Source organism: Austrofundulus limnaeus, unplaced genomic scaffold (genome assembly GCF_001266775.1).
Source record: "Austrofundulus limnaeus strain Quisiro unplaced genomic scaffold, Austrofundulus_limnaeus-1.0 Scaffold22, whole genome shotgun sequence".
NCBI lineage: Eukaryota > Metazoa > Chordata > Actinopteri > Cyprinodontiformes > Rivulidae > Austrofundulus > Austrofundulus limnaeus.
This window is the reverse complement of record NW_013952424.1, coordinates 1,552,013-1,566,682: the sequence shown is the minus strand read 5'-3', so window position 1 is coordinate 1,566,682 and position 14,670 is coordinate 1,552,013. Positions and strand designations below refer to the sequence as shown.

Genomic DNA, 14,670 nt, shown 5'->3' with positions numbered 1-14,670 from the left:
GGACGCTGAATAAATACTTGGCCCCTCTATGAATATTGTGGCCCGTTGATGGCCCCTTACTCAGAAAAATCCTGGCTCCGCCACTGGGCCACAGTATGAACCRCTGGGTTACTTTGATAACTTGCTGGGATTAAAACTGTTGGCTCATTTATTGGTTTGGACTCGTGAGGCCTCTGGTGGTTTGGAGCAGATTTGATGCAGGACTGGGCTGCACATCTTTTAACYGAGCAGTTTTTAGTGAGCAGATCATACCCCACAGTGATAATCATCCTACAATGAAAGAAAGRGACCAACAATAGTCCTTGAGGCATTGTAAGAAATAAACTCATCAGCTGTGACATGCTGCCTAATAATGTCCTGATCCGTTTCAATCACTTTTGAATGCAACCAGATTCATTTGCATGTAGATTTCCCCTTGTTACCTGAAAATATACCGAGAAAAAATTAATAAATGTAGGATTTTGTTGTTTTAGACAGTGCAAAGGTCCCCCGTGGCGAAATGAACTGTAATAAAATCCTCCAAAACGTCGGCCAAGTCTCGTAAAAGCTCAAACACGCGAGGACAGTTGTCATGGAAACCAGCAAATTCATAAGGCCCGTGAAACCTGGGGACAGGAAACATGATTGAGGCTCTTTAATCATTCGGGCCGGAACGCTCGCAGAGACAGTTTCTGGGTAGTTGGGTCTAAATTTAATACCTGAGAGAGAAAATTTACAACTTTTGAGTAAATTAAAGGTTAAATATAGGTATTTTATGAAGCTTTAGGAAAAAGCTAAAATAAAGTGGTTAAACAGGGACCTCTAGTGGTTGATTTGACCTGAATTTAATTCACTTCTGCTATGTTTGTTTCTGAGGAACAGCAATAATGTTCCTGGGTGAATTTAACCTGGGGCATGTTTAATCATGCTATAGTGTCAGAAAACACAACAAAAAAAATCCCTCAAAACATTTTTATATCTGATTATTAACTCCATTACTAACAATTTCAATCAATATTTGTGAATTGATGTTTTCTTTTTTATTTCAGATAAAGGATCAATGAGGGCAATTCACTTGTTTTCCTAAAAAAAAGCATGTTACATTTTTTTATGTCCAATACAAAAACATACTCRCATAAAAAAACAATGATTATGAATTAAACAGATTTTTTTGTTTGATTTTTTTTTCTGTGACTGATATTTATAATTGAACTTGAGACACCTGGGTCAAATTGACCCGCTAATTAAAAACCAAGACTTGTGAGTCATGAAGATTTATATTGAAAATAAACTTTGTCTAAATGAGCAGCAACCTCTGACTGCCACAAACCTTCATCCACTGTGACATTAGGGCCTAAAGAAGTGGAAGTTGCTCAACCCACTTGTGCCACATTGTCCCACTATCTGCCAGCATGTGTGTGTGTGTGTGTTTGAAGTGAAATATGTCTTATAGTTGCAAATAAACAAATAGTATTGGACACTTTTGACCCTTTTTACGCTTCATTTTGACTGCTGGGTCAAATTGACCTGAACAGTATTTATGTAATATGTAGACGCGGGGGGGACCATTTTCATTTTATATGTAAGTTAGACCCATTAAGACAAATATAAAAAGTTTCATGCAGAAAAAATACTTTAAACTATTTTTTAAACATTTTTAAACTTTAAAACGGGTCAATATGACCCGCAACATARCAGGAGGGTTAATATAAAATCATCAGAAGCAGACTCAGAATGTGCGGCCTTCTGCTGTGGGAGTTAAGAGGACAGGAAAGAAAAACATGGGAGGCGTGGTCTCTATGAGGAGAAAACACAGATTCACACATAAACAGATCTTTCTACTCCAAACAATTCTCTGCAACAAACACTTTTAACCCGTCTAAAAAAAGGATCTTGTTGAAATGAATTACTTTTTTTTTCCATTTCAAGAAACATTCCCATCTGTTGTAGATATGTTGTGTTGGGGTAAACAGGCTGTGATGCATCGCTGTGTGGAAACTTTAGCTGAGCTCAGCGCACGTCACGTCCTGAGCCCAGGTTTCAAACACGTCTCTATAAATATACAAGGAGCAGGCAAACAGACATTCTAACATTTATTATTTGAAGTCGTCCTGAGCACTTCAAACCACGTTTGTGCCCAACTCGTGGACTTGTCGAACCCAGTCCATGGTGAAAAAACCATTCTCTCATTTCTGACAAGAACTGATCAACAAAAACATTTTGAATTGTGTTTAACCTGTTAAGACCCATTGTGTTTATTCAAGATTTGTTTTTAACTTCTATTTAAATTTGATTTTTTTTTATTATTATTTGGTCCAAAAATGTTAGTAGTGTTTTATGAGGTTACTTATCCCATAAAACAAATGAAAATTTGAGATTCAGAAGGATATAAAGCGTCTGGCTCGGCCCCCCATCTTTGGTGCTGGCCCTGGCGGATGATCTAAAACACGGCAAACTTAAGGCCCGCGGGCAAATTGTGACCCATTTTATGTGGCCCTCAAGTGATTCAAAGATGTATTAATGTCTTAAAATAAGCACGTGCTGCTTTAAAGCCAACGTTGAATACAAACTACATTCAAGCCAACGGCTAACGCAAAACGGTCAAGAGTCTGGATTTCCCAATACTGTACATGTTGACARCAGAGCAGAAAAAGAGGACTGACGATGTGGAAATCACAAAAACTATTAATAATAATATTAACCCAATTATTACTAATATTTTACAGTTTTATAAAATCTAATGTTTTAAAWAATGTCAGAAAAGCTGTTTGTGTTGTGGATTCATTAACAGAAGATAAACAGGAAAACATCTCATTTCACAACACAAGTCAGCAGATTTGATCTTATTTAGCTCAATGTGATCTGAGCAGAACATAGTGTAACAGTTTAAAATTAAAATAATCTTACAAAGTCAATGTAATCGCTGTTGTTTTTTGAAATGGTTAGCAGAAATTAGATTGTTGAGCATATATGCAGAGTTTAGCACTGTTGAATCATGCTACAATTTAACAAATTATTAAACATTACAGCTGATTTGTCCTCTGATTAATATTTAGACCTACAGAGTGTCAAATATTAAAATAAATGTGAGTATTTTAGGTTTCTTTTAGAGGAACCTGACTTGTTGAGATGATGGTTAGCTAATAGAGACAAGTTCCATCCCATAACAGGTATACAGAGAACATTTTCTAAGTGACTGGTAAATATTTATTTTTTATGACAGTAAGAAAAAAATATTAAATATACTTTATTACTAGCTGAAGTCGTCATTTTCAACTAGCTAAAGTCTAAGTTACAGGCTGACTTCAGGTCTGGTTTACATTACTTATAAATTATATATTTTTCTGATATATATCTGCCATTTTTCATGATTGTTGAATGAAATTAACAGTTATTAATTTATTGTAAAAACATGACCACTAATCTGTGAAACAGATCTGGTTTGGCTTGTTGTTTCTATGGTGGCTGTGAGCCGTTTATGAAGCTGGACAAACTTATGTAAAATCTCTATTTTGTTTCTTTTTTTACCAGCTGTTTCTGCTGCACATCATTTGTACTGGGAAGTGGGAATTYCCCACTTAAAAGTTGTAAATTTYAACTGTAACACTGCCTCATATTTTAATGTTGGTTTGGAACATGTTTATTAAAATTCTTACTCTCAAGAATACAAATTTAGTTCAGTCATGTTTAAAACATTATGTTCAAGTTAATAGTTGATCCTTTCTGGCTTTCAGACATATTAGATCTGAAACTTTCTCCTGTTTTTATGTTTTTTTTTTCTTGTGATGYGATTTTTACTGTAAAGTGCTTTGTTTATGATGAACTGCTCTTTTTCCCCTGCAAACCGTGGTTATCAAATCTTTTAAGTAAAAACGGGGGATAAACAGACCAGAAATAAGACATTTACACATTAGTACAATGGGAAACTCATATTTCAAATGCGCTTAATGAAACATTGTTTAAAACCCTCGCTGCATGTGTTGACTAAAACCRTTTGTGTTCCCAGAGTTCGCTCTGACTCAAACGTTGTCGAGTCTCTTAAACTCTCCARCACTTACCAGGTGACTTCAATCAAGCCTCAGGCTGGATGTTTGGACTGGGCCGCAGAGAAAAAGAGAACACAGAAACTTCTTATACATYTTTTTTTCTTTTGGTAACAGAGATGTTTATTTCGACAACTGAATGCATGCCAGAAGGAACTGCGTTACAGCAGCCGTAWCTCTCAGCTCTCGCAAATGAGCATTTATTGCATCGACACTCGAGTGTTGAGGAGGAGGGACATTAGGCACCATCTTTGAATCAAAGATGAAGGGAGCTTGGAAATACTTCTGTTTTGGCCAGATTATTAGTTATCACCGTTTTGGCAAAAAAACAACAAAAAACAACAAAAAAAGTAAGGACAAAAAAAAAAGTAATTCACACCTTGCTTTAATTAAGGGCATTTTTAACCTCGCACACAAAAACACGTAAAAAGACAATAGAAAAAGATGCACTTACTGTAGGTAGCATTCACATGCAGTATAATGTGTCTTCTCCTCAGACTAGATTTAAAACGTTTCTCCACTATTTCTTACAGAGATTCACAGCTAATGTTTTTCACGTTGGGAGATTTATCTTACACGTATAACAGCTACGGGGTGAAATGAAGACATGTCCGATGGATCTGGGACAAAAAATAATAATAAAAAATTTGTGCTTACTGTTGTCAAACGTGGTTTATGAACACAAAAAAGTCGTTCGATTTAATCAACCCTTACGTCCTCAAAATGAGGGATTCTACAAAACAACCTTGGTCCGTTTGTGTGGTTTTGTTGCTGCTGCTGTCGATTCTCCAGAATACTGATGAGAGAAATATACCAAAATTATCAAAAATAAATGCAACCGTTTCACAAAACAATGAGCAATAAATAATAGTCAAGTAGTGCTCTTGTACTGTTTTTGTACTGTATATACACAGAGAATTCAATTTGTTGTATATATGTACACAAAAAACTGGCAGCTTTGTTTCAGACTGCTTTTTTTTAAAGCATAGCCTTGAACTGGGATTTGTGTCCCAGTTTGATAAATTTCTGGTAAACAAAATAAGAATAAGTTACTTGAAAGGAGCAGGAGGGATTTTTGGATGATTAAAAACCTGAAACTTAACCCGTAAAATAGCAGAGCAGGTTTGGAAAGGAACAAAAATGATAAAAGGAGTGTTTTTCTGTGGGGTGTAAAACAAATAATTAGCTTATTAAAACACTGACAACATGCACGGTGCTTCTCCAGCCTCAGAGGAGAAGTTATGATGGAGGTCTGCACAGTGGCATGAATTTGCATGTTTTATGTAACTATTTTTCTTTTTGTCTTTTAACATGGTGCAAGCCATGCACACAGAGATGAACCCTTCTCTTTTTAAGGGTGCTGCCGCTCCTCTGCTTTTCTTTTTTTTATTCCTCTCTAAAACTAGCTTTAGAAYGAGAGTTCGGAACCAGTTTCCAGGACGGGCAGTAGGTCCCAGTGAATGTTTCTGTTCCAGTACGTGTCTGCACACCTAACGTGTCCTCTCAGCGTCTCAAATCCACTCTTTTATTGACAAATAACATTTTTGTCCCGGTCTTTTTTTAGTAGCTTATGTACAGGAAGTGGAAAAAAACAACATCCTCACACGTTTACAGTTTTCCTGCGTTTCAGTCCTTTTCAGTCTTTTTTCACAGGTTTGTGCCTTTGTGTGTCCTTGTTTTTTCCTTGTTTCATGGGTGCAGTTCACATATTTTAGCTAATAAAAGAAGTGAGCAGGATGGATTGCTGCTATGAGGAGGTCAGCTGGAACTCGGAGCGTGTTTTAGTAGATGCATGGCTTTGTGCTTTATGTATGTTAAGTTTGGGTGTGCATCTCTCAAACACTGCGCGGTGGTCTTTGGAGCTCATGGGTCCTCCTGTTGCGTCCCTTCTTATTTTCCTGCAGCCGTCTCCACTTGGCTGCGTGTTGGCTGCCTGCCCGAGACCCCCCGGTGACCTGCGAGCCAACTAGTCCGCCCTGCCCCTTCTGCCCGTTTTGGCTCTTCTGGTTGCTCTTGGCGGCCTGGCTGCTTATCGTGCTCAGATTCGGTTGGCCTTTCTGGGTATTCTGGCTCCGTGTTTGCCCGACACCCGTAGAAGCTCCGGCCTGAAGCCACGGCCTGCTGTGTGGGGGACTGGCTTGCTGCTTCTGAGYGTTGGGGGCCGAAGCTTTGGGCCGCAACGGGGAGTTCAAGACGCCAGCGCTGTCTGGTTTGCCCTGATTGTTCCCGTTGGGAGTCTTTGCTTTCTTCTGTTTGCGCTCCTTCTTCCAAACTCGGTCGCAAAACTCCTCCACGCTGTTCAGCTCCGGGTGGTCCAGCAGGGACAGGAAGTCTCGGTACCACACCCTGTGCTTGGCTGAGTGGCCTAAGCCGCCGCCCGCACCAGGAGGTCCGGGCAGAATGTCCCCCAGTTTGTGTGTGGGGATAACCTGGAGGTTGAGTCGCAGCAGAGGCTGAATGAAGCCGTGTTCGACGGCCTGGCAGTGGTAGACTCCGGTGTCGGACTGGCTCAGGCTGCGGATCAGGAGACCCTGGTCTGTGCGAAGCACCCTGTCATCCATCTTAATCTAGATATAAACAAACAAGGTTCAAACATAAAATCATGTGTATTTGTTGTAAATGACTCTTAGAAAGTTCCACATCAAATTTCAGCTCAATATTTGTAAAACTGACTAATTACTGAACCAGTTAGCTGTGACGGCCATCTTGAATTAGGTTTGCTCCAAACCTTACTAAGTGCTGCCTTTTGCTTTTTGGACTGTCTCAAAGATTAATAAGCATTTTTTATGACCAATAGAATATTCTTTCAGATAAATGTATAAAACTGCTGTGTTTTGATTCAGATAAGCCAACAGACTGGAGGATCTGCAGCTCAGCATGTCTTCCTGTATCACATTTCTCATTTCGCTGGTTCCCGAGACGACACAGTCTCAGGGACCAGCTAGAAAAATATAGCCCCGGTGCAAATTCTTAAAAGTAATCAGTTACATCCTCGGGTCAAAAAGGAAACYTAAACACCCACACCCAAAACTTTTTGCCCTTCCTGTTCTGCGAGGTTAATGATAAAAAATGTTACAGGTCAAACGATAAAGCACGAGCACAGAAATTCATTTTGTCTGSTGGGATTGAATTTAAAGTAAACATTTTAGTTCTAATGTGTGATTCATAACCATCGTGCTATATTATTTTTACACTTTAAAATGCATTCAGTGCCATAGTWAGCACCTAATGTGCACATTCTCTGCATTTGACACTTCCCCCCCTCTAACACACATATTCTCTTGCATTAATGCAAACACAGACCTCTTGCTTGCGGTCATCGTTGGCTCTTTGCAGCTGCCAGTAGATGAGCGCTCTCTGAGACTTGGGGCTGCATTCCAGAAACATGCTGCTGTTCTCCACGCCAAACACACTCCKGTCCTCCACGCTGCCTCCGAGGCCGTCCACGTCGTCTGACCGAACACAAAGACAAGAGTGGGTAAGATGATTGAAAGGGGGGAAAAAAGTGTTTTTGTTTGTTTGTTTGTTTGTTGAAGTACCATGATGTTGCAGGTCTGAGCACTGAGACAAAGGATCCCCGTTTCTGATGTCTTGCCGCCTGGTTCTCCTGTGAACAAACCACAAGCGAAGGTGATGTTGGCTGCGACTTCAAATATTTTCTGTAATGCCAGATTTCAAACACTAGAGGGCAATGTTGTTCAATGCTTGATAGATGGGCATTTACTCARCCTTTTACCCCATTGATTAACCACATGGATGAAAAATAAAGAATAAAAACCTGGAAGAATTGAAGAACCATTAATGCTGAAATGCCACGCTTCATTTATGTCCAAYGAGCCGTTATTATGAAACACGTTCAGGACTGTTGTGCTCTCGAAGCGGCCGGGCTGCTCTTTGTCCTCTCCGTACGAAGTTCCACTACGTCATTTTGGCTTTTTTATAGTGATGGCTGGGCATTTTCATGGTCTGGCTTTTACAGACTAGCTGCAAGTGTTTCCCCCCGCTCCTATCTGTCACGGTTTAAAGCTGCTGACAGGTCGACACGTGATGTAATAGTAAAAGAGCCCAACATGATGGCTGGGCAGCAGGGAACAGAGCAGTGAGGAAAATAATGGGAAAAAAAAGAGAGAGCTGAATAAAGTTGTCAGTAGGCATGTGTGTATTCCACCAGTATACCCCCTTTTTTTTCCTCCTCGCATATTTCTCTCTTTACATTTCCTGAGCTGACATTCCAGTCTTTTTTGTTCATATAAGCACGTCGCGGGCCTGATGTCTGGCCTTCGCTCTGGGAGGGAAAATATTTGCTGTGTAGCGGTGAGCTGAGAYGAGCCGGTCTTGGTTATTAACAACAAACGGGGTGTGCCACCGGTCTACTGATACCCTCTGGTCTGCTTCTGCTGGTGCTGGACTGTGAACGAGACGTGGCCGTGTTGTTCTTTTTGGTATAGAAARGYTGAAGTGGTCAGCCGGTTAGAATAGAGGGTAATTTGAGAGTGATTTATACCTCCTGGCTGCAGGATGAATTGGTCAGACAGCTCCTATTGGCTGTAGTTGTGTGTGTGTGTGTGTGTGTGTGTGTGTGTGTGTGTGTGTGTGTGTGNGTGTGTGTGTGTGTGTGTGTGTGTGTGTGTGTGTGTGTGTCCTGACTGGAGAGCAATAGACTCAAAACTGCTGCTGGCAGGAGCACCAATCCAGGTTGCAGGATTGTATTTCTTGGAATGCACACTTGTGCATGTGTGTATTTAGTAACTCCTTTTTTGTGTCTGATTATTTCCATATTTAGTGGTTTTTGATTGATTTTTTCCTTATCTTCCTTAGATTTACTGCTGTTGCTGATAGGCCAGTGGAGGTCTGGCACAATAGTCTCACTTTATTTTTTGTACATCCAGAAAAAGAAAAACAGCAATTTGAAGCCAACAACAATGCAGGTGTGTTAATACCTCCCAGGTTTTGCTACGTTCAATTCTATTACTACAACATTACTGCTGGAAAAAAAGCCGTGCAGGCTCAGCAAACCCTCCGAGGATAAATAAAGCTTAAAGAGGAGTGTTAAATGTGTCCAAGCTCCTACCTCTTGGCAGTAGGAAAGTATCTGGAGCACTCAGCGCCGTCCCAAGCGCAGTAAGGGTCTCTGGCTAGGCAGCACTCGGCRCAAGCTTTCCCATACACCTCGCAGCGATGTAAAGACATCTGCGATACGCCCAGAGCTGAGCCGAGGTACAGCTGTTGCTGTGGGAGCAAAAGGGAAAGAAAGAACGTAAAATTAAACGTTCCTCTGTGTCTCGGCCAGGAAGTTTCAGAGAGAAAAAACAATTGGGTGGATGCAAGCAGGTTAAACATCGTTATTTTGAGGTTTAAATAAAGGTCATCGAGAGTGCATTTACGTGTTTCACTTTGAAACTAATTATGTGAAAACACGTTTTTACCTGCTTAGTTGACAGCTCCATAGCAGTAATTGCAGAGGGCTCCTGTTCGAAAAACAAACAAGATGTTTAGCACCACATCTATAAGCARCATATTTTATGTTCTTGTAGAGTCGCTTCGGTTCTGAGCAACGCACCCTAAAGACAGTCATCTCCTCCAGGACAACCTCCTCTAAGTCGTGCCAGCTCTCCCGGGGGATTGTCACCACTTTCAATACAGTTCCCACATCTGAGAAACAGCACACAGATATACTKTAAATTGGCACGCTCATGATTAAAACCCCTTCAAATGTCCGACCTGCTGCGTTACAAGAGAACAAACCATTTCCAACAYCATCGAACAGATCTTAAACCACAGCTCTGACCAGTTCTGATTGGTTGATTAATCACTGTTTTGTTTTCAACTTCCTGTTTGAGTCATGGTCCTCTATAGCTCATAAAATAGCTTTAATAGAAGGATGTATGTGTTTTGAGTAACCCAAAACAAACTTGTAGAGTTGTGTCTAAAGGAGTTCAGTCTACCTGTTCCAATAAACATGACATCATACTGCCCGTCCTCGGCTTCCACCCTGTCCACCACCAGCTGGGAGAACTGGTAGTCCACATCTGTTCGAACCATGATGGGGCGCCCCCCAATCGGGTGCACTGGGTTGTACATGGCAGGGTGACCCCTGGCGAAGGTGATGACATCATCGGGAAGGTCTTTGGTGGAGTCGAAGCCTCCGAATGTCTTGCTGGGGCACTGAATTTGAGAGTGAAAGGAAAGGAAGGTTTTATAACATATTTTATGTGCAAATGACGTCATTGTTTGYTTTTAACATTACGACTCACAGTTCCAGGCCGAGGGTAGGGGACCCTCCCTTGGAAAGGCACCCATTGATAGTTGGGCCCATCTCTGTGGGCGTAGGGGCCCAGGAAAACCCTCCTAATGTCTGCCATGTTATACATACAAACTGCTGAGCCTTTAAATATGTTGCTGYGGAAGAAGAAAGGGTAAAAGCATGTAAGAATCTGGAGAACAAGGGAGGTGGAGTAAATAATAGGCAGAAACAAGCGGCRGGGATTCATGACAGATCGGTCATAAAGCACGGATTAGGAATTTGTGAAATACTGGAGAAAGACAACAAAATGACCCTTCATCGCACAAAGGCAGAGGGGAGCAGGGCTGTCATTACCTAAGTACAGGAATGACAGATTGGAACTTCTCCCTGATTGCTTCCAGCCTCTTGAGAACAGACAGGAATTTGGGCACGCCACCAACAAAACAGAAGACCTGGTTTCGACTGCGTTTCAAACACCTTCCAATATTTTTGCGAGCCTTTGCTTGAGCCAGATGGAGGGATTTTTTTGCCTTTCACTGCTCCAAAAAGATTCAAATAGGCAAGGCTGAACAATTGTGTAGTAAAAWAAAGAAAATGTGGGGAGAGTTGACTCATTTGAACTGAAAATTTGGGAGTTCTACAGGAATATTCCAATAATAATCATAATCTGTTGCTTAAATTTTAACAAAGACAGCTAGAATAGAATAGTTTTAAGCTGATTTTTTCTTTTAGATGTTCAGAAATGATCTAAACTTTTTTCACCTTTTAACAGATGGCAGCAAACCYGCTGCACTTTCACAAACTAGCTAAATTCAAGATGTCCTTTGTTTTGCTGACTGCARTGGGAAGTTGGATCAGACTAATTAGGGATGTGGCTGGCATACACACGGCCGACACTGTTCACCAAAGCACTGAAGATGAATGGATTAGCATTTGAAAATGTTAATTACAGAGAAATTCAATTAACTCCAGGGGCAAGAAAAAGACACTCCAATATCTGCGCTGGGGAGGAAGGGCGACGATGGGGTTGTTGCAGACAACGCACGCGCGCACAGGCGTAGAGCGTGTGTGAATTCATCCTCAGAACGTGGCAGAGACGTGCGCACAGGAATCGGAGCACAATCGAACAYTGATCTGTCAGCGGCAGCATCTATGTGCCTCATTAAGCAGTGATATTAAAAGCTGGTTCCTGTGAATCTCTGCTCTATTCATCTCAGAAAAACCGACCACTTAGAAAACCAATTAAACCACTCTAATTCCTCAATGCCCCGTAATTGAATTTTAAAGCGCACGCTGGTGTGTGTGCAGCAGACATGCAAATGCATAGGTGGATGCCCGCCAATGCGCACCAATCTCCCGGTTTAAATACGATCCAGAGATCAGAGGGAAAAACCACCCGGGCTTGGTGATGCAAGGCGGCGTGTTGTTTCACCCTGATGTTCCATTCAGCTGGTCTTATCATTAGCTGTGATTGATGGGGATGTGCTTGTCCTCTTTACAAAAGGGCTTCACACACAGCAGTGGACACAAAACACCCCCGCCTCCTTCCCAAATGCAAATTCGCTATCATCATGATAAGTGCCACCATCTGTGCCGTTTCAGCGCACTTATCTGCCCTTCCCTGTGCCTTCACCTCTCCACATGCTTCAATGGGGACACACCCAGCCTCTGAAAACACCATTCAAGGCTGGGGCGGTGGCCAGGGGAGGAACACRCATTCCTGCTAAGTGAATATCGTGTTTCTCTGGCTCCCCTCTGCTCTGTAATCGGATTTCCCAACAAAGCTTGCCAGGGTTTCRATGAAACAGGGGACAGGTAGCGAGGAATGGGAAAACTGGATAAAAGCAAAGCCCAATTTGTGTTTCTATTGGAAGGGAAAGCAACCGCAGCACACCTGTAAGTGGATTACAGGAGCACGGTCTGGGAATTTTAAGGAGGCACGCTTGGTCACTGAAAGGCTACCATGTTGTTTAAAACACTTTGGAAATTAAACTGAACAGGAAAGAAAGAACATAAGATTTTTAAATAACTTCCAGGAAGCTTGCCTCAATAAAAATATTGTATTTCAACTCCTGCTGATCTCCTAGCAACTAATCAGCCAAACAAATGTGACAAGGTACTGGAAAATTAGATCCCTTTCATGATAAAAAAAGAAGCTGGTGTACCTGGATGTGGTGAACACAGCGTAGATTACTGGATTTTTRGGGTCTTTAGAGCTCATAAGAAACACGTCCTCTAAAAAAAGACAAGAAACAAACACAAATATAAGAGAGGTCTGTGAGTAGCTGTTTATAAAATGAAGAACACACACTTACGTAGTTCGTCAAAGTGTGTGTCGATGCCGTTGACGCCAGGAACGGAACAGATGAGCCGGGCTTTCAGGAAAGTGGTCCACTTGTTCACCAGGCTCCGGTGACCTCCCATGTCATTCTGCAAAACCATCAACACATTTAAGTAAACTCTCATCTGCAAATGCGTTCAGCAGCACAATTAAATTCATGTCGAACTTCTTCAAAATCAGTCTTGTTTTTTGGTTTGCGTGTTGTTACCTTACACAGTTGTCCTATCCTGGCGATAGTGGCCTTCCCGGTGTGCTCTCCATCCATGGCATTCTCTTTGAAAAACAGGAAGAGCTTGTCGTCTTCAGGGTTGTCGCTTTCAGGGATCAAGTGTATGCTTATGAATCGGGGGTCTAAAAAAAGAAAAAAAAAAAGAAAACACAAAATCACTCAAACGTACAAACATTTCACACTTTTATTACACCTCTGAAACCAATCCCCCTTCTATTCTACATTTGTGCTTCTTGTTGAAATGTTATGAATCCACCAGAGAATAGAACACGCTTTAGGAGTAAAAGTGTGGATGGGTCATAAGAATATAGAATTCGGAAAACTAAAAGCAAATGAAAGAGTTTAGAAAAAGATAAATTAATAAAACTGATTTCATGATCTAACTTTATCTCTTCATCCAAGTCCTATGCCCTATCACTTTATCACGACACACGAGTCTGATGGTCCTGGTGAATTAATTATAAACATATAAGTAAAAGGACATCAAAGCTAAGCAGAATGAGGGCTGAGACATCCCTGGACGTAAAGGGGACATAAGAAGTAAAAAGGAGTAGTAACGGTCATCGCTGGTAAAACGAGCCGGCGTCTAAAAGCTCGRGGTTTAGCCGGGAAGAAACAAGCAGTGCCGTGTTACATCTCTGYGGCTGCTTCGGATATGGAGTAGCTGTGAAAAAGAGGAGTGTGGCCAAAGTGCGAAGCAGATTTATAAGTGCTGTGCCAGTGCGAGACCTCTGCTATGGATCATGGGTACACCCCACGCAGGCCTTCTATGGCAAATGTGCCCCTGGTAAATCTACACAATGGTGATTTCGCCTGCACAAATGATCACATAAAACAGGCTGCTGACAGTGTTGCCAACCACTGAGGTAATTTCCATTTCATGCCCAACAAAAGATCACTTCATTCAGAGAATATTGAATCCATCATCGGCGTGAGTGAGAGGGTATTAAAAGGTGAAGAGATGCATAAATAATATCCACAAACCCAACTATTCACCCTAAATCCTTTCAAAATAATCTGATATTACAGATTCATCCCCAACTATTGCTTTTGTTACATCTGAGCACCATGTAACTTTCTTGATGAAGCCTCAATAGAATATCCCCACCCCAGTAATCCACTAAATTACAATCCCCTCTTTGTGAAAACGCTGTTGGATTCTGCCAACCCAAATGGCCACAATCCTCAGGGTATTTGTTTGAACAAGGTGAAAGATTGATGGGGATTAATGCTCAGACAAAGACTTCTCCTCTTTAAAAGCCTCCTATTAATATGTCAAAGTAATCAGCGCTGCAGAGAGCAGAGCTCACAATTTTGATGCCGGTTGAGGGGAGGTGGGTGGTTGAGAAGAGCTGGAAGGAATTTGACTCCACAACAGGAAAACAGCTGAGAGTGGATTAGTTCTGTGGGAAAGGGAGGGGGGGACAGCACTCTGGAGGGAAAGGTTCAAACTGGCCTTTTGTGGCTCTCTAAAGTCCTCCACAGTGCCGAAAGATAGCCAGGCAGGCCGAGCAGTCAATAACCCTCGCTGCAGTTCTAATCTTACAAACCCAGGCAGATCCAGAGACTTTATGAATAACCTCTGATATCTGATGTCGGCATACGAATGGAAGTGATCAGAGACTTGAGGCTTAGGGGGGAATTTAATGCTTCTGTTGGTTAAAAAGCTTTTTTATTATTATTAAAAATGTCCCATGATAGAGGTTAACTTTCAGTCTTAAAGTAAAGTTTGGTGCAAATGGAGCCCAACTGTTTAAATAAAAAACTCAACATGCTAGATGACAAAACAACAAATTAAACGATAAATGCATAATAAAATAAAAAACTATAAATA

General features: G+C 41.4%; 1 protein-coding gene across 1 annotated transcript in view; it reads right to left on the bottom strand.

The window, feature by feature from the left end:
* Positions 1-4,119: 4,119 nt before the first annotated feature.
* The window catches only part of sema3aa (sema domain, immunoglobulin domain (Ig), short basic domain, secreted, (semaphorin) 3Aa), a 32,090-nt gene continuing 21,539 nt past the window's right edge, over positions 4,120-14,670 (bottom strand). The window contains exons 7-17 of the mRNA XM_014004173.1: positions 12,816-12,958; positions 12,582-12,696; positions 12,432-12,501; positions 10,277-10,421; positions 9,968-10,187; positions 9,583-9,674; positions 9,449-9,490; positions 9,094-9,251; positions 7,562-7,629; positions 7,326-7,474; positions 4,120-6,589 (exon numbers count right to left, since the gene is read on the bottom strand). Of these exons, the coding sequence (XP_013859627.1) occupies positions 5,858-6,589; positions 7,326-7,474; positions 7,562-7,629; positions 9,094-9,251; positions 9,449-9,490; positions 9,583-9,674; positions 9,968-10,187; positions 10,277-10,421; positions 12,432-12,501; positions 12,582-12,696; positions 12,816-12,958 (1,934 nt within the window). The 3' untranslated portion in view covers positions 4,120-5,857. The remainder of the gene's footprint in view (positions 6,590-7,325; positions 7,475-7,561; positions 7,630-9,093; positions 9,252-9,448; positions 9,491-9,582; positions 9,675-9,967; positions 10,188-10,276; positions 10,422-12,431; positions 12,502-12,581; positions 12,697-12,815; positions 12,959-14,670) is intronic.